The sequence below is a fragment of the Stylophora pistillata genome, chromosome 5 (assembly GCF_964205215.1).
Source record: "Stylophora pistillata chromosome 5, jaStyPist1.2, whole genome shotgun sequence".
NCBI classification, from domain to species: Eukaryota; Metazoa; Cnidaria; class Anthozoa; order Scleractinia; family Pocilloporidae; genus Stylophora; species Stylophora pistillata.
In genome coordinates, this window is record NC_142523.1 from 8,019,862 (window position 1) to 8,036,725 (window position 16,864).

Consider the following 16,864-nt stretch of genomic DNA (forward strand, 5'->3'; position numbering starts at 1 on the left):
AAGTAGGTATACTTAGGGAAAAAAAATTTAATATTTCCCTTCAATATCAAGAGAACTTGCTTGAAATTCGGCGCTGATACTGGTGAATTTCGCAACTTTCTCAACTCTCTTTGTCCGTGATAGTAGGCTAACGCATGAGTCTGCTGGGTAGTGTACTTTTGATCAAAAAGCCAATTCTCCTGATTGCCTTTTAAATAAATGTATTCTAGGTGAATGGTAGGATTATGATGGCTCCACACGATGCAGTCTTTGAAGTACATAGATTTTAAGGCTGCCTCAATACTAATTCGCGTAATGGTTTGTCTATTTTGATAAAAGTTATTGACAGTTGCATTTTATCATCGCAGATCTTAAAAGCATTTGAAGGTTATCCACTTATACCCCAATTTTTCTTGTGTCATTTTATCATCGCAGATCTTAAAAGCATTTGAAGGTTATCCACTTATACCCCAATTTTTCTTGTGTCTCCGTCCAATATTAGCGGGACATGTCAATGATGTCAAAAAAAACAAATGCCTCTGATTGGTTAAAATACACTCGATCTTCGTGCCTAGTGTAAAAATAAAATGACCATCTCTGAAGTGACTCAATCCTCTGTTTCAAAATGAGTGTCAAGGATGTTTAAGATAGGATTGATTTTTAGTACCATGCAAATATCAAACCTCTTTCACATGAAGAGTTCTGGACTTTTGTAGTCAGAGCTTTTGAAGTTCCAGAATATAATCACTATTTGCGTTCCTCGTTTTTATCGTGACGGGACCTATAGAAAGCCACTTTACGGTTATTGCTGGAAAGCGACAAAGAAGAACCAGCAATCTCATCCTCCAAATAACTTTTCTTAAATTTGTTCTGCTAATGTGTCCAATTATAATTACACTTAGGGTGAAACTTTTTCTCCCATGATTGCATACCATATGAGAAGAGTACCTCGCAATAAAACGATAACCATCGAATCTTTTCAGCACGCAATGCTTGTGTAACCATTTTCCTCATTTTTCCATGCTGACTACTTAAAAGCCTATTACTCTGAGATTTTTCCATGCTGCATATTTATAATGAAACAAAAAACTCGCTCGTGGAAAAGCGTGTCGGATTTCTCAGTTACATAACAAAAACAAGAATAACAGGCTCAATACTGAAGCTTGGATATTGCGGTTTTGCGTGCGCCTCTCTTTTACCTTTTTGAACCAATATCTTGGGCCAAAACACACGACTCGCTTTTAACACCCGAGAAAAAACTGCATTATGATTACGGCTCTCTTTTCGTTGCTTGAAAATGGAAAGTTACGAATAATCTTTCATTGTGGTGTCATAGAAGGAAAAGCAAGTGAGTGGTTAAACAACTTAGGAAGGGGAGGGACCTCCTTTCTCTCCCCTATCCTCCACCCCCTTGGTAAAAAGATTGTTTTTCAAACATCGCTTCTGAGCTATGAAAATGGCAAGGTGACGTCGCGTCTGCACTTTGATGAAACCACGTGCTTTCACGAAATCGCGCCCATACTAGTTAGATAACAAAATTACTAACAAGTATTTGAAGGACATCATCACTAATAGTATAAGGTGCATTGAAATTTTATCAGGTTAGAAGTCAACAGTAATCATACAGTTTCTTTTTTATGATTGTAAAGTTAACTTGTTCTTTAGAGACAACAAGAAATCGGTTGCCATTTTAAAGCTACGGTCCGTAATCAACTCTCGCGATCCTCGCTCAGATTTGCGTGGACTTGCGCGACGTGACCGCAGCAATGCACGAGGTAAAACTTGACTAACGACAAAGTGTGCCTCTGGTTTAAAAGTGTTGTAATAAACTACGCGTATTTATTAATTCTGGTGCCTTCTTTCCATGAAACTCTTAACACTAATTCTCGTGGTGATCTTATCAGACATTGAAATCATTAGAAAGATTAGTCGATCGCCAGGTATCACATCTGAATACATGCTAGCTTTCATGAATTTGATTTCCCTAAATCTTTCTACAAAATGTCTCCGAGGAAAAGATCGATTTGTTCGACCTGATTAGAAATGAAAGGCTTTGTTAAAGATTAAGCCGTTCTTTGTGTGGGAAGTCTTGACTTTATTTTAAACGAATTGGAGCGTGCGATATAGGAGAACGTTATCATGGCTGCGATATCTAGATCTGTTTGTTTCCGCCACTTACGCGAGAACATTAGCCAACGAGAATAGAGTTGATCCAGTCGAGAATAGCTAACATCCTTACGATCATATCAGTAAAAGTTGTCTGTAGGCTTTGTATAGTCACGTAATGTTTTAGGGGCTAATTTCTAAAACTAGGCTTAGCAGAATCATAAAAGTAGTAGGAAAGTCTACTATAATTTTAGTATCATCGGTTTTAAAAGCTTCTTTCTACATGATACTGTCATTCGTGATTTTGCAATTTTTATCTTTAAGCATACCATCTCAGAACGGTATTGTTGATTCTAGCATAAAGACATAGTTATGGTTCACATTTCTAGCCACTTTGATTGATTGGCGAATTGGAAAACTAAGAATTTTACTGTCAGTGGAAAAAAAAAAAAAAGACGATTTATGGCAATAGCATGCTCGCCAATGACTGATGAATTTTTTTATGCTGTGCTTCTAACATGTGCATTTACAATATTATGGATATATTTATGTATCTCGAACTGATTGGTACGATCATTTTACGGAAAAAAAAAGTAGGAATAGATCACGATTTGGGAAGGACTTAGATATTTGTATTTTCGGTAAACACGATGGGATATGAATATTTTTTTTCTTCGGGATGTGTATCAAGATTAGAAAAAGGTAAGAAGTAAACGAGGCTTTAAATATGGCCACAAACCAAAACCAGAACGGACTTTGGCAGAAAAACGGACTTTTGACCGCGTTTGAGAGGTGGTATTAGTATTATAAATGCATGGCACTGAAGATAACAGAATTACTGATCACTCCCTTCATTTTGTAATCAAACTATTGTTGCGTAATCAAGTCTGTGGGTAATTTCATTCAGTTTCGAGTGTAATAAACGCAAATTAAAGTTTACTCAATAATAATTTGGAATATTCGTAATTGTTTCATTATGGTGTATTAAAATAAAGTGAGGTGTCAATATTAAGACCATCGACAGAAGGAACCTGATATAATAAAATAAGCCATTTTTGGACACGTTCGGCTGAAAGTGTCCTAATTTTGTCAATTCCCTTTTGACTGCTCTCCCACTTCAATTACTAAAGTATCCTCGTTGTGCTTTTTCTTGCCTCTAAGAAGAACGAATACTTGTTGGTGTTGTTTTAAAGTGATAGTGGGAAATATTTTTTACTTAGAAATACGACACGCTCAGTATCAGAGGAAAAAAAAAACCGAATCTCATATCCTGTCCTAATTAGCCCTTTTGTAACATCTCCGAAGCACTCTGTCTTTCACATATACGCAAAAATGAACAGGAAAAGAGCCCCTGGAACACAGCCCAGAATGTCTAAAAAAGAGTGTCAAACAATGAAATTGAGTCATGCGCACAACACTTGAACAATATTACTGCAGATATAGGATGAAGAATTTTTCTTCGTATAGGGCAGCTGTATCTATGCAACTTGGAAAACAACATTAACAAAGCTTAATTTCTGGGATATTGGTGACTCTGAGTTACAGAAAAGCATTTTTACGTGATATTCATTTTAATGAATATTGTGCATTGCGAATGATACGCTCGCAGTAGAGAAGAGAAATTAGTAAATGGTGGGTTAACGAACGTTTAGCGTTCATGAAAAAAAAAGGAACTGACTTCTCTCGGGTATTGATGAGTCAAATCCCAGCCATTGTTTCTACGAAAACAACGCAAATCTCGGCGAGAAAAACAGTTATCAATACTGCGCATATATCGACCACATTGGATTACGAGTTGCGTCACACGAGCTGCTTTCGTTGAAAACGACATCGAAGGAAAATGGTTTATAATTCCAAGTCCAGTATAATCTTCACGCTGTCATTAGTGATTTCCATATTAACTTGTTTCTTCTTCAGCAAAGGGAACGCTTTCAGCGTTGTTCGTTCTATAAAGCGAAACGGTATGGGTGACGTTGATTCATTTTCCAATCCCGTCTCGACGTGCAGTCCTGTGGAATGTTTACGTGTTATTGGAAGTGCTGGCTGTAAACCTGGTGATTGCTGTATTTGTAAATGTAGCCCCAGTTTTCCGAATTACATCGTCCATAGAGGAACTTGTGTACAGACTGAATATGTGGACCCAGGTAAGACTCTATTTCCTTTGATTTTAAAGATATACTGAGCCTGACGAGCCGAGATGATGTGGTGTCTAGCGCTCACCTTCTCCTCTGCTGTATGGGTTCGATGGCATGACCCTTGCTAAGTTTATTATTAATTTAGTCCTTGATTTGAGGGAATCTTTAAGAGTGCTGCGGTTTCCGCCCTCTACAAAAGCTAACAGGCTAAATTCCCATTCACCCTGGAAAGATGGACGCCACCCCGTAAATTTGCCCGGCCAAAATGTAATTTATTCACTTATTACCCAACAAAGCATTGCAATTCAAACCGTTGCTTAATTCATCGCCAGTTTTCCCGTCCTGTGTTCATTAAAATTCTTGATACGAGTTTCCAGCATTTTTTCCAATTTGCTTTTTGGGTGTTTGGATGGCGCATTTCTACAGAACTACATAAAAAGAATATGACACAGTATCTTTAAGTTGCACGGATACAGCAGCGTTTAACTATGACAATAAAATGACGTTATAAAACCTTAATCTGTTTATTCCTCTCAAATACGATGGAAAACATACTTTTCTAAAGGATATGTAACTTCTCACTTCCGTGTTTGAGTATTATCGTTCATACGACGACTAACGTTTCGAAAACAGAAAAACAGGAAAGTCGCTTCAGAGGACGGCTTAACATCTAATATTTCGATCAGCGGAGAATGCGTTTTTGTGCGCGAACTAAAAGTGAGAAAACAGTGATTTATTTCAAGGGCGTACGTAAAAGCCGCAAACATTTATCGCTTTATTGCGGTTTTGTGTTGCTCACCGACGTTCAATTCAAGTTAAGAATAAGGCGTATTTTCTGGTGTATTCAAAGTCATTAGTTATGAATGTCTGATACACATTTTTCAAATTTTTATTTGTCATTTTTGTCAAGTTTCAGCCAAATGCTTTTTCCGACACTGACTAGTTTATATACGCCCTTTATCTATAAGCCGGGGAGGAACAAAATGAATGAAAACACGTCGTCCTCATATGAAGGCGGATCGCATGAGAGACAAATCGCGTATAAAGGACATTTGAAGGAGTTGAAGATGTCGTTAAGGTGACGAGAGGGAAAGCTTTACCGAAAAAACCGAATTTTCTAAGGATTTCACCAGGGGCTCGATTCACATACAGTTACTGAAGGTGCAACATCTTCCCTCTTCCCTTCGTCATAACTGTGAATGTAGAGTGGGGTTCAAAGCAAAAACATGACTGTCGAATTGCTGTCGAGGTTTCTTTTCTTGGAGGACGTTAAAAATTGTTGTCCATGAGAAGGTTAAGAAATGTCCATAATTTTAAGATGCACGTGCTGAGCTATTGTTTTACTCATTAGATCGTTTCGCTTAGTTCTCGCTGCCGTCGCCGTCGGGGTTCTCTTAAACTCCTGAATGTATATTCAGCTGTAAAAGATAAAAAAATTAACAAAGAGTGGAAGACCAACATTACTTTATAATTTGCAAAATTTTCTTCATTTTTTTTGGCAAATCCACTTTGAAGAAAATTATAACCTGCAAATTGGATGAAGCAGGAAGAAAGAGGAATGAAACTTGAGACAACAACAATTCTTGCTAAAAAATACAATACAACTACAAGCAATTTCAGTTTTTTTAAGTTTTTGACAAGTAGTTACTGAGAACTATATAATCGTAAAGTTGTTCCGGATTGAATTCCATGCTGTGGCTCTGATCACTGAAGCGTCTTAGCAAACAGTTGTTACACATTATCTTGATCTTCGTTATAACTGTGGCCTAAGGCCGTTTATAGATTCGGAGTGGTAAGTAGTAAAATCTGGGAGTTTTCAGACACAAGACTCGTGTTTGACTTTCGCATAGTTACTTTAACCATTTGACCGAGACCCTTGCCTGCAAGAAAAAATCCCAGACAGTGAAAACGCTCATTACTCTCTCCTATGGGAGACTACATACTTTAAGGTACCATTTAACCCTCAAAATGGTCAAGGTATAACGACTTGAAATATAAGGAGCTTTAGAAAATAGCGGAAGGCTTGTTTTGTCTCATTTGTTTTTTTTTTATCAAGCGTGCGAGATGACCACTGTACCAACAGACCCCCTGATGGCTGTGAAGGACTTTAGCAGGACAGGAGTAGTTTCCTTCGACGTTGAGATAGATCACCCACACCTGTGTCCTGGTATTGAACTTAAAAAGTGGTATTATCTACTGGACACGGCATTATGGAAGGAAGGACCAAGCTCATTCTTTCGATTAATCCGCGACGGCAGGAGTACAAACAAATGGAACTTACAGGTAGATAGAGAAAATTTGATTTCCTAACTCTTCTTATTTAGGATAAAAGTTCCCTTGCTTCTTTCAGAGAAATGAACTGGAATGTACTACTCAGTAACACGCATTTGAATGGAAACACGCATACCAGCACAAATTTATGACAGTCCAACGTGAAACAGCATTCTTCAGTCTTATCTTATGTTGTCACAACAGGAGACGGATCATGTTCTGTGTGGGTACTCTCCACTGATATATTGGTCAATATATCGGTCGAGAGTCGGTCAATACTCGACCGATATGTCGGTCGACATCCTGTCGATAGTGGGTCGATAGTTAGCCGATAGTCGGTCGATAGTCGGTCGATAGTCGGTCGATAGTTAGCCGATAGTCGGTCGATGGTCGGTCGATAGTCGGTCGATAGTTAGCCGATAGTCGGTCGATAGTCGGTCGATAGTTAGCCGATAGTCGGTCGATAGTCGGTCGATAGTTAGCCGATAGTCGGTCGATAGTTAGCCGACAGTCGGTCGAGACTCGGTCGATAGTTAGCCGATACTGGGTCGGTCGAGACTCGGTCGATAGTTAGCCGAGAGTAGCTACCGTAAACAGGATCCCAGAAGACAATATATAACAAACCTTGTACAGAACAATGAAAACGCTGCATGAAAATACTAATTATAAACGTTTTCACATGAATTTTATGCCCCAGGTTTCATCCACTGACTTAAAGCTAACATGTTAACCTAGGCCTATACAACTAAAAAAAAAAAAAAAAAAAAAGTACTCCTCCCCCTCCCCTCCCAAAAAAAAAAAGAAAAAAATTTAGACAGTAAAAATGGAACTTTCGTTTCTATAGTGACAACAACTGGGTTTCCTAAACAGACCTAATTTCAGAGCCAACAGCATGATAAACAGTACCACGTGACTGATACTTCCCTGTAGCTTTCATCCCGAATATGGCCACGCATACACTGGGATATTCCCAACAAGCTAAAATTTGGCCACGCATGCACTGTGGTATCCCTCACACACTGGCTAAAAGTTTTCATTCGTCATAATCGTTTTTCTTGATCAAAAATCACTAAGTATGTCTTCTTTTACCTACAGTGGGATAAAGGCCTTGAAAGAAAATATCATGGACTTATACTAAGCTTTGATTTTCATTGCGTTGGACATCAATCAAGACTCGGATGCTTATTGGTTAAGTCAAAGGGAAATTATAGTCTGGCAGGTATTTACCCAAAGCTTTATAGGATTAAAATAAGAGACTGGTTCTCCTCAAAGACCTTAGGGGCTGCTTGTGGCTGCCTGTGAGAAATATTATGGTATAGGTTTTCGGCTAGAAAAGAGACTTGTGCCCATGAAAACGGCTGATATATATCATTTTATCACCTGACACCTTTAACCCTGCTCTCACAATACCATAGAAAACCATAGTGAAAGATGACGTGTGCAGCGCCTGACGGGTTGACACGAACCGTTCCATAAAACGCTCCGACGAAGGGCTAACGCTCGAAACGTCAGCTTTTGTAATCATGACGGTGGCCAATTTACCATTTCAACTTTGTTGATATATCCAAATTATTTCGTTACTCCCACCGACGCAGCCCCAAACAGTTTCTTTCGAAACTATCAGCCTTCTTTCCAGAAAAGCCATCCAGCTCTGTTGCCCTCGCGTTGCTTTGTTGCAAAAACTCATAGGAAAATGGAAATGCGGAAAAAGGCTCGTTTTCGAGAAATTGGAAGTTTCTTGTTTTGAAAAAATAAAGGAAATTTTTTTCTCCTCGTGTGGTTGCGTGTGCGCGTCTATCGCGTGCTATTTGTATAGGTAATTACACGATTTCGAGTGCAATTTAGAATAAATTAGCACGAGTAAATATGTGAAAAGACTAATAAAATTGCATGAGCCCATAGGGCGAGTGCAATATGGGGTCTTTGAACAATTTACAAGTGCTTATTTATTCGAAACTCAGTGCACGAGAAAAATGTGATTATGTATTAATAATATACATGAAAAAATACGAAATAGCTTATCATAATTATGCTGAAGAAAAGCGCGAGCATAACGTGCAAAAATAATTTATTTAAACCCTGCAAGTGACATTGACCTTGACATTGACATTGACCAATCATTCTGACCAATCAGAATGTCTGGTTTGTTACTTTCTTTGCATTGAATTAACCCTCTTCTGCACTGAATTACCTGAAAAACTACATTTATCTTAACCAATCAGAACTGAGAAATTTTTTCATGTATATTACTAAAGTTGAAATTTTTAAAACTTAGTGGTCATATGATAAAATGCTTATTGACCTACACTCAGTCAAAAGTACATAGTCTTAAATGAATAGAACAGTGTCACAAAGCTTTGCCGTACCAACGACCTTACGGAGAGCACTGCGTTTTTTAAATACATCTAATAACGAGAGCGATCTGAGTATGGAAAAAATAGGAAATTTTATTATGGAAATGTGGCTATTATATTCTTTTGGGTTCGAACAATGACTGAATGATTGTTTTGTGTCCTGTGGCAACTCACTTTTTCTCTCCAACTCGTATGAATGGGTACAGCGGGTCTTAGGGAGATCTGACGAAAGTCTGAGGGGTAACCCTGCTACGGACTGGCAACCAGTTACCATTACTCCTTGTCACCTCATGCATCCAGTAAAAGCTAGATGAGATAGGCCTTCTGACTCCTAAGCAAACTTAGCTCTTTTAATCACCGCTAAATACTACTTTACTTATATAGGATCATCCTCAAATCCACCTTCCACAGTTGGACCTAGTCACGTCACGATGGTAACAGAAAGGAAAGATAAACCAACTGGTGGTTCACCTGGAATAAAGGTAAATTACATCAACGCGCTCTGATTGTTCAATTCAGTGTCTGATGTTTGCGTATGGGTGTACGCTGCTGACCCTTATGCTTCTTTCTTGTTAAGCAAACTCCCGCGTGCATCGTAGGGCCGTGTGAACAAATAACTAAAAAGTAGTCTTGTTTGGTAAATGTTTCAATATGTATCATTCGACTTTGTTTCAGACTTGATGAAGAGCATTTTCTATCTTTTGTCGAAGTATAAGCAAAATAGCTTAAAAGTGTTTCGTACGGGATATTATCCATTCGAGAGTTGCAAGACCAAAAAAACAAACAAACAGCCAATCATGAATCAAGTCACGACCGGTTTAGTTTTGTATCTCATTGGTTGACATATGAAGGCGCGACTCATCTTGATCAAAACAGAGCAATAAAGATAATGCAATTATAGAATCCTTGATTACTTGCGATACAATTGAAATTTACCATGTATGTTCAGGCCCAGTGTAAATGAACCAAGCGAAACCTTTTGCAATAAACCACTTTCATAAATGGCTGCCGGATTAATATTCTTTTGTTTAAATTTAAATTAGCCCTTCTGGCCTCGCTTGAGATAATGTATTCTTTTGAATTTTGTGCTGGAGAACGAGGCCAGAAGGGCTAATTTAAATTTAAACCAAAGAATATTAATCCGGCAGCCATTTATGAAAGTGGTCTATTGTACATCTCGAGTACTTTCTAAGTGTAAAAACTATTCTTTGAATTTAACTGAATTTTTTAAATGTATTTTCACTTTTCAAGGGAGGTGTGGATAACGGAGTTCGTGAAGAAAATTTCACTGGGCAGGACAGAGGAGTAGCAGGAAAGAATTACAGTGTGGTCGTAATTGGTGTGAGCTTGTCAATAGTGATGGGAATTGCACTTATTTGTGTTGTAATGCTGAGAAAAGGAAGCCCCGTGTGGTGAGTTATGATCAAAATACCAATTCTCCTCACACTCTTCCCAACAATCCTTACGAGCAGGTGTCCTTCGCATGCAATAAAGAGGCTTTTTGGCTGTTTTTAAAGAAAACTGATTTTTAGTTTTTCAGTTTTTATTTTCTTAATAATTTGCTTTTCATTCTCAGGTTAAAACTTCAACGGCGTCCAAAAGGTGAGAAATGCATTTTAAATTGTGTGGATAAACTAGTATTCAAATATTTAACATTAATTATGTTAGAGGAGCTGTATCAAGATTTGTGCATTATAGATTACTTCTCCAACATTTCACAAGTTTCTTAGTCTATTTTTAACTTTAACTTTAATCGTTCCTCTTGATTTTTATTTCAATTTTGCCGCCGTTTTATCATCACACTGAACGAATACATTGTGGTGGAAGGCAATTTTGCACAAACCTACTCCGAGCCGCAGCTTAGGGATCAAGCATTATCTATCGTGGGGGAGGGAGGTCACATGGTTTTCAGGGGGAACGGAAGGGAGGATCAGTCGTCTCTAATAGAGTTGAAAAGGGTGGCTATAAAAAATTGACAGCCATTGAAAGGGGATCATTAGAATACTGCAAAGCTATAGTTGCAACACAACTATACCCCACCTGTTTACGTCAAAGTTAAAATCTTGACAATTTTCATCAATTTTTCTACAAGAGTTTAAGATATATAGTAGTTTAGTGTGCTTGTATTAGAAGCGCGTTCATTTAAAGCCAAGCCTCACTTTGAGCTGGACATGTACAGCTGAAGATTAATTATCCTTTGTCATTTTTATTTTGCCACGATAATCATATTTTCTTGGTTGATTTGCAGAGCCACCTTATCAGGTAAGCCAATCAAAATTTCCATCATTTGTAAGTCAGCTTATAAAGTTATACACGTTTTACGCGTATAACCCATGTTTAACTACACGTTTAACTCGATCCCTTGCCTGGTGCGAATCGCAGAAAAATGCGCCGCTCTCCTTAGAGCACGCGCATTGGCGTTAGATGTGCTCTTTCTATGTCAGCCAGGTTCAGTCTCAGTCTCTCTCGACCCAGTGACTTCATTTCCAGTGTCTCTCTACTTGTCGCTTCAGTTGGGGTGGAAAAGAGAGACTCTGGTAACAAATTTGAAGTCAAAATCTTTTTATTTTCTCATCCCATGACTGATGCCCTGCATTTCGGAGGTCACCACTTTCCCCTTCATTTTCCAGATGAATTCCAACGTACGGATTGCACTGTAATGTGTCCAACCTCTTACTTTCCCATTTTGTGTCCAATCCATGACCATTTGCTCCTTCTCCTGCAACAACAATGCTAAGGGACCAGTCATTGATCGCCTGGAGGATTCTTGGAGGGTTACATGGTTTTCGGAGGGGGACGGAGGGGGCATCAGTTGTTACTAACAGAGTATAAAGGGGGGGGGGAAATGATGTTTATTACCAATGAGCAGGTCGGAATTTCAGGTGAATTTCAATGTGACACAGCCAAAATCCTCCGACCCCCTATCCAAGGGGATAAATAATGACCTAGAGACGGATCTTGGGGAAGGGCATAGGGAGCCCGTCCCCACCTCCCTTATTTCGGTTAAAAAAATTAAACGCAGAGGGAAGAAAAGCCGGCATGTGAACACGCACAAACAAAAGCGTCCCCCTCCCCTTAAACTCAAAGTCCTGATCCACCACCGTGACCGGTCCCTAACGATTATTTCTTCCCTTCTTAACAGGAGCCAAGGAAACCAGTAGCTGTAGGCATAAGACCGATGCGTACCTCCGTCCGTAAGTCTTCGTTTGTTTGCGCTGTGCAAGTGAACTACGCTTAACTTGGGGGAAGACTACAAAACATCAGTTCTATAAAGTAGAAACCTTTGAGAGGCCGTAATAAAAATAAGAAGAGAAAAGGATGGTTAGGGATGAAGAAAATAGCCAAATTAAGACTACATTTTTCAAGATGCACAAATCGTGAAAGAGCTCCTTTACCTAAAGTGGAGTTTAAAAACTCAAATGGATGAACAAATGTTTTCTTATCTACAACAGATAACGAGTTTTACGATGCTGGCTGTGTCCTTTCCATCGACGGACAAACTGCTGAAGCACCAAAAAGAGGATCGCGTCTGGGGCCTCTGCCTCCCTTACCTCATACAAAGGTGGGACAATGAAAAAGTTAACTGCAATAAGTTAAGTTAAGTCAAGCTGTAAATAAAAAAAAATATACATTCGTTTGTAAACTTGCTCATATTCAAGGAAATGGTAGTGCTCTATAACGTGATAAAGTCACTCTGGATGTGTGGAGAACAAGAGGAAAGCTTGTAAATCACGAAATAATTTGGATATATCAACAAAGTTGAAATGGTAAGTTGGCCACCGTAACGATTACAAAAGCTGACGTTTCGAGCGTTAGCCCTTTGTCGGAGCGAATAGAGGAATTGTGGGTTGTGTGTCCTTTTAAAGTCAGAAAATGGAGCTACGTTATTGGTGGGAACATGGGAGCCCCAAACAGTTTCTTTCGAAACTATCAGTCTTTACTCATTTGTAAATCACGAGCCGATGGCGGGTGTTCTCCCAACATCCCAAGTGGCTTCATCACGTGATTAAGCCCGGGGAAAAAATGCGTCCTATTGCTTTTATGACGTAACTAGTTACATTTAGACTCTATAACCTGATAAAGCATCCACTTGGAAACTGAACTGACCAATCAAATGATACGTACCATGTTCATTATGTTATCTATTATTTATTTATTATTGTTCATCGTGTTATAAAACCTATGATTAGACGCAATTTACAAAGCCTGAGCACAGTAAAGGAAGAGGGTTAAAAGGATTTCCTAGAGGATCTTTGAGGGAACCTCGAGAGGATTTTCGTAAGATGGTAGAGGAATTTCCAAGATCCTTTCAAAAAGATCTACAAAAGTACTTGTGCAGATCTTGGAGGGTCATTTAAGATCCTGGGAGCTTTTCACCAGGCAGCGTTGAGTCCAATAGCAAAGACGAAAATGTAGCTTTAAACGGTGATATATAGCCAACATTAAGTTAATCACGAACGGTGAATCAAAGCATGAAAATTACATTTGTAAGGAATACATATAACACACTGCTATTGAAAACTTAAAGTGAATACTTATAATTTTCTCAAGCGCCAGAAAACGCCAATGGCCAAGAAGAGCTTTTAGTTTAGATTGAAAATTGCTCCTTCAAAGTATCAACCATAACTCGTGCTGTTTGCACCTTAGGGGGAACCCATATATGAAGAGCCAGTGATGGTAAGAAATGTTGGTTACCACGGATTATCGAAGGAAAACAAACCATCTGTCGGTGAGTCCTTAAAATTGTAAACTGCTCTCATACTTTAGTGATTCCTTGCCATGGAGTCGTTCGAAAGGGATTCCACTTTGTCATGTGGCCGTTAAAGTAGTTACCACACGATGTGTTTAAGTCATTTAATGAATGCTAAACTACCTCATTACAGAAGAGACCTTGAAATAGAAGTTCTTGAAGATAAAAAATCACAAGATATAGGTGAAAGTGAGCCAAGAAGGTGTAAGGATACTTAACCTTTCATCTCCCAAGTTCTGATTGTTAATTCTCCCCCCCCCCCCCCACTTAGGTGCTACACGTTTCTTTGTGAATGACTTACGAGAATTTGGTGTTAGATCAAGATAACAACTCTGCCTGATAAGTTTGAGTATTCCCATTACCTATTTGCTGGATATTTCATAGAAAGAAGTAAAATTTTTAATCATTTCTGGAAGTTAGAGGGTTAAGAAAGGAGGAAATCAACACGCCTTGTTAACTATTTAACCTAAAAATAACATAATATCCTTCAACTTTAACTATGTCATGCTTTTTTTTTTTTTTTTTTTTTGGTTCAGCGCCGATCCAGCCAGAACCAGTCCACACGGAGCCAATTCACTGCAAGCCAATCCATAGCTTGTCAATCCATGGCAAACCAAACCAAACCGAGGCTATCGTTACTGAGAACCCAGGCCCTTTCTATAACACTCTTGAGGAACTCTCAGACACAGACGATTATGACGACACGACTGAGTGCCATTGCACGGAGTTGTGAAGATCATAAAAAATTGCACCTGCTTCCATACCTTTGTAACGACAGACAGTAAACATGATCGAGCCCTCTCGATTCCGTGTTAACATGCTATTTGATCTTATACCATTTCGTGTATCGTCAACCGAAATGATGATATCGATAGCTTGCTGAGCTTTTCAATCACCAGATCTGACGTAAAGTACCAAGGTCATTCCAGCAGTTATAATGTGGAAGCGTCAAAAGTCAGCTCTGGGCATATGAATTGTATTCTCCCGTATGTTTAGGAAGCTTAATTTTTCTAGAAATAGATAGTTTGTAGCATTCTGATCCTAATTAGCCCAAACGACTCTGTCCGTCACAGTTGAAATTACGGGGAATTCTAGATCTTTTTTCTGTTTTAAATTTCCCCTTAGCTAAAGACTGATATGTTAGCCTTTGGAAACAGAAGGCTGGTTAAGAAATCATGTCAGGGTGAGTTTGAATTTTAGCATAAAATGACGTGATCGCAGGACTCTAGCTCAAGGAATTGGTTAAAGAATATTTTTTTTTTCATGCGAGTTCTGCATAAAAAATAAAATTGATTGCGCGTAACTAGCGATAATATGTGTATTTTTTCTTTTTTTTTTTCTTTTTTTTTTTCTTTTTTTTTTTCTTTTTTTTTCTTTTTTTTTTTATGAGCGTGCAGTTGTAATAGTAGCCACACAACCAGACATAACCAATTGGGACCCTTTTCTTGAACAACGCCTTTAAGGTTTTTAACCCCTCTCCCCATCCAATATTGTTAATTGCCATTCTTTCTATGCCATCTTGCAGACCAACAGTGAGCAGCAATGACCTACATTGGGAGGGACAGGGGAGGCTGTAGGTGTCCCAGCAAATGTGTCTGGGAGTGTAGTTATGTTGCCAAAAGACTTGACGTACTCCTGAAAAAACGTACCCTGATTAATGCGAGCACTGACCAAATTTTTAGTATAAGCTTATTAATTTAAGAGCATGGAAATTTTGTGGGAAGTTGTTTGTTTGTTTGTTTGTTTGTTTGTTTTTTTTCATTGCGTATTGGCGATTTTTCTTTTTATCAAGCAGCCAAAAATTAACGAGGAAATGAATTTTCAAGCATCTTGAGTTATACAGGGGAATGCTGTACCAGAAATGATTCATAGATGGATCTAGGGTGCGTTCAAAGATATCAAATGCGAATGGTGACTTCGTATCCTGGTGGAGTTTTTAACTTGACAGAAAATGGTAAATTTTTTCAGCATTTACTTTGAAAGGATTTTGCGGATCAAAAGCAATATGAAAAATAATTGCAAAAAAATAGAAAACCTCCAGAATTTTCATACTATCAGTACAGAAAACTTGTTGATAGACTCAAATTTAAATTTATTAATTCAAATTTACCTTACTGATTCGACATCTACAAGTTGGTTAAGATCGATAGCTCACCTCTATCATTACGTAAAATCTCCCAATCCGACAATTCGTAACCGTGAAAGAAAAAACAGGTATAAAAAGTGTTTTAGTTAAGGTGTGAATGGAGTATTAAAGTGAAAGTAGAAAAGCCGTCTTTTTTTTAAATCAAGAAAACCCTATCATCAATTTATCCCTCTCGGATAAGTTAAATAATAAATTACAACAAGAGAGTAAAAGGTTACTCTTGCCTGAAATGTATATATTGATTTGAATAAATATTGACAGAATGTATATATACAGAAATATATTCTCTCGTAAAAATATTTTCATTTTGTAACATCGATCGTTACATTTCCATTTCCTTGGATGGGGGGGAAAGGGGAGAACAGACACCGCTTGCTGGGGTGGAGGGGCTTTTAAAAGAGATGCATCATTACTTTTGCTCTTTGCTTTTTCACTGACGCTAACCGTTGATTGAGAAAAAGATTAACAATTATTTCTGTGTATACCAAGTCATAAATTTCCCTTTCGTTGTATTTACAAGATGTGATAATTTTAAGGTGAGTGTTGGAGTGCCATTTTCTAAATCATGTATTTAGGTAAAATGACGCCTAATAATGCCTAATAATTATAGTACAAAAATTCACTAATTTTTCTTTTCTCAAGACTGTATGGAAATTTACTTTTCGACAAAAACACCTCAGGCTAATTTGAGAACCGTTATTTTGACTAACAACCATAAATGTAAAATGACTTTTGTATTGAATAGTGACTATTTCGTGACCGTCAGGTTCCTGAAATTTCCAATTGTATTTATTATAAGTCGAGCGAATAAAACACGAAAGATTTTTAACCACGAACAACAAATTTCCAAAGCGTGGCCACAGTAATGGCTGCCACTTATGCATACATACTTTCGGTAAAGTATGGTTTCTATGCAACCATTCGCAAAACTAAGAACACATACATGTCATATATACGAACCTTAAAATCTTAATCTGTGAAATATAGTTTTTGTCCATTTTTCGTGGCAATCTCCTCCTATAGGAGGCGAAGCCACATATGTTGTGGATATAAGTGAGTGACTGAGTGAGTGATTGAGTGAGTAAATAAGCGAGTGAGTGTAACAATAGAATAGTCCATTTTA

General features: G+C 38.1%; 1 protein-coding gene and 1 long non-coding RNA gene across 3 annotated transcripts; one reads left to right on the plus strand and one right to left on the minus strand.

Moving 5' to 3' along the window:
* Positions 1-3,634: 3,634 nt before the first annotated feature.
* On the plus strand, positions 3,635-16,008 carry LOC111344648 (putative skeletal organic matrix protein 3). Of its 2 annotated transcripts, XM_088760927.1 has the most exons (11): positions 3,635-4,229; positions 6,277-6,503; positions 7,587-7,710; positions 9,230-9,327; positions 10,097-10,257; positions 10,422-10,447; positions 11,094-11,107; positions 11,988-12,039; positions 12,298-12,407; positions 13,493-13,574; positions 14,132-16,008. In XM_088760927.1, exons 1-11 carry the CDS (start codon positions 3,926-3,928, stop codon positions 14,326-14,328), a joined length of 1,395 nt encoding a protein of 464 aa, XP_088617053.1. In that variant the 5' UTR covers positions 3,635-3,925; the 3' UTR covers positions 14,329-16,008. The 2 variants fall into 2 exon arrangements, with proteins under 2 accessions (XP_088617053.1, XP_088617054.1); XM_088760928.1 differs by lacking the exons at positions 11,094-11,107; positions 11,988-12,039 and having other exon boundaries at positions 3,636-4,229.
* LOC148730069 (uncharacterized) lies at positions 5,801-6,700 on the minus strand. Its single transcript, XR_016001544.1, has 2 exons — positions 6,502-6,700; positions 5,801-6,100 (listed from the first exon to the last, which is right to left on the minus strand). It is a non-coding gene; the product is annotated as an uncharacterized LOC148730069 (long non-coding RNA).
* Positions 16,009-16,864: the final 856 nt, after the last annotated feature.

Excerpts from the sequence above, each read along its gene's own strand:
- LOC111344648 (XM_088760927.1), top strand. The coding sequence starts at position 3,926 with ATGGTTTATAATTCCAAGTCCAGTATAATCTTCACGCTGTCATTAGTG. Across the intron at positions 6,504-7,586 it reads CAAACAAATGGAACTTACAG|TGGGATAAAGGCCTTGAAAG; the intron begins GTAGATAGAGAA and ends TTTTACCTACAG. Across the intron at positions 10,258-10,421 it reads AGAAAAGGAAGCCCCGTGTG|GTTAAAACTTCAACGGCGTC; the intron begins GTGAGTTATGAT and ends TTTCATTCTCAG.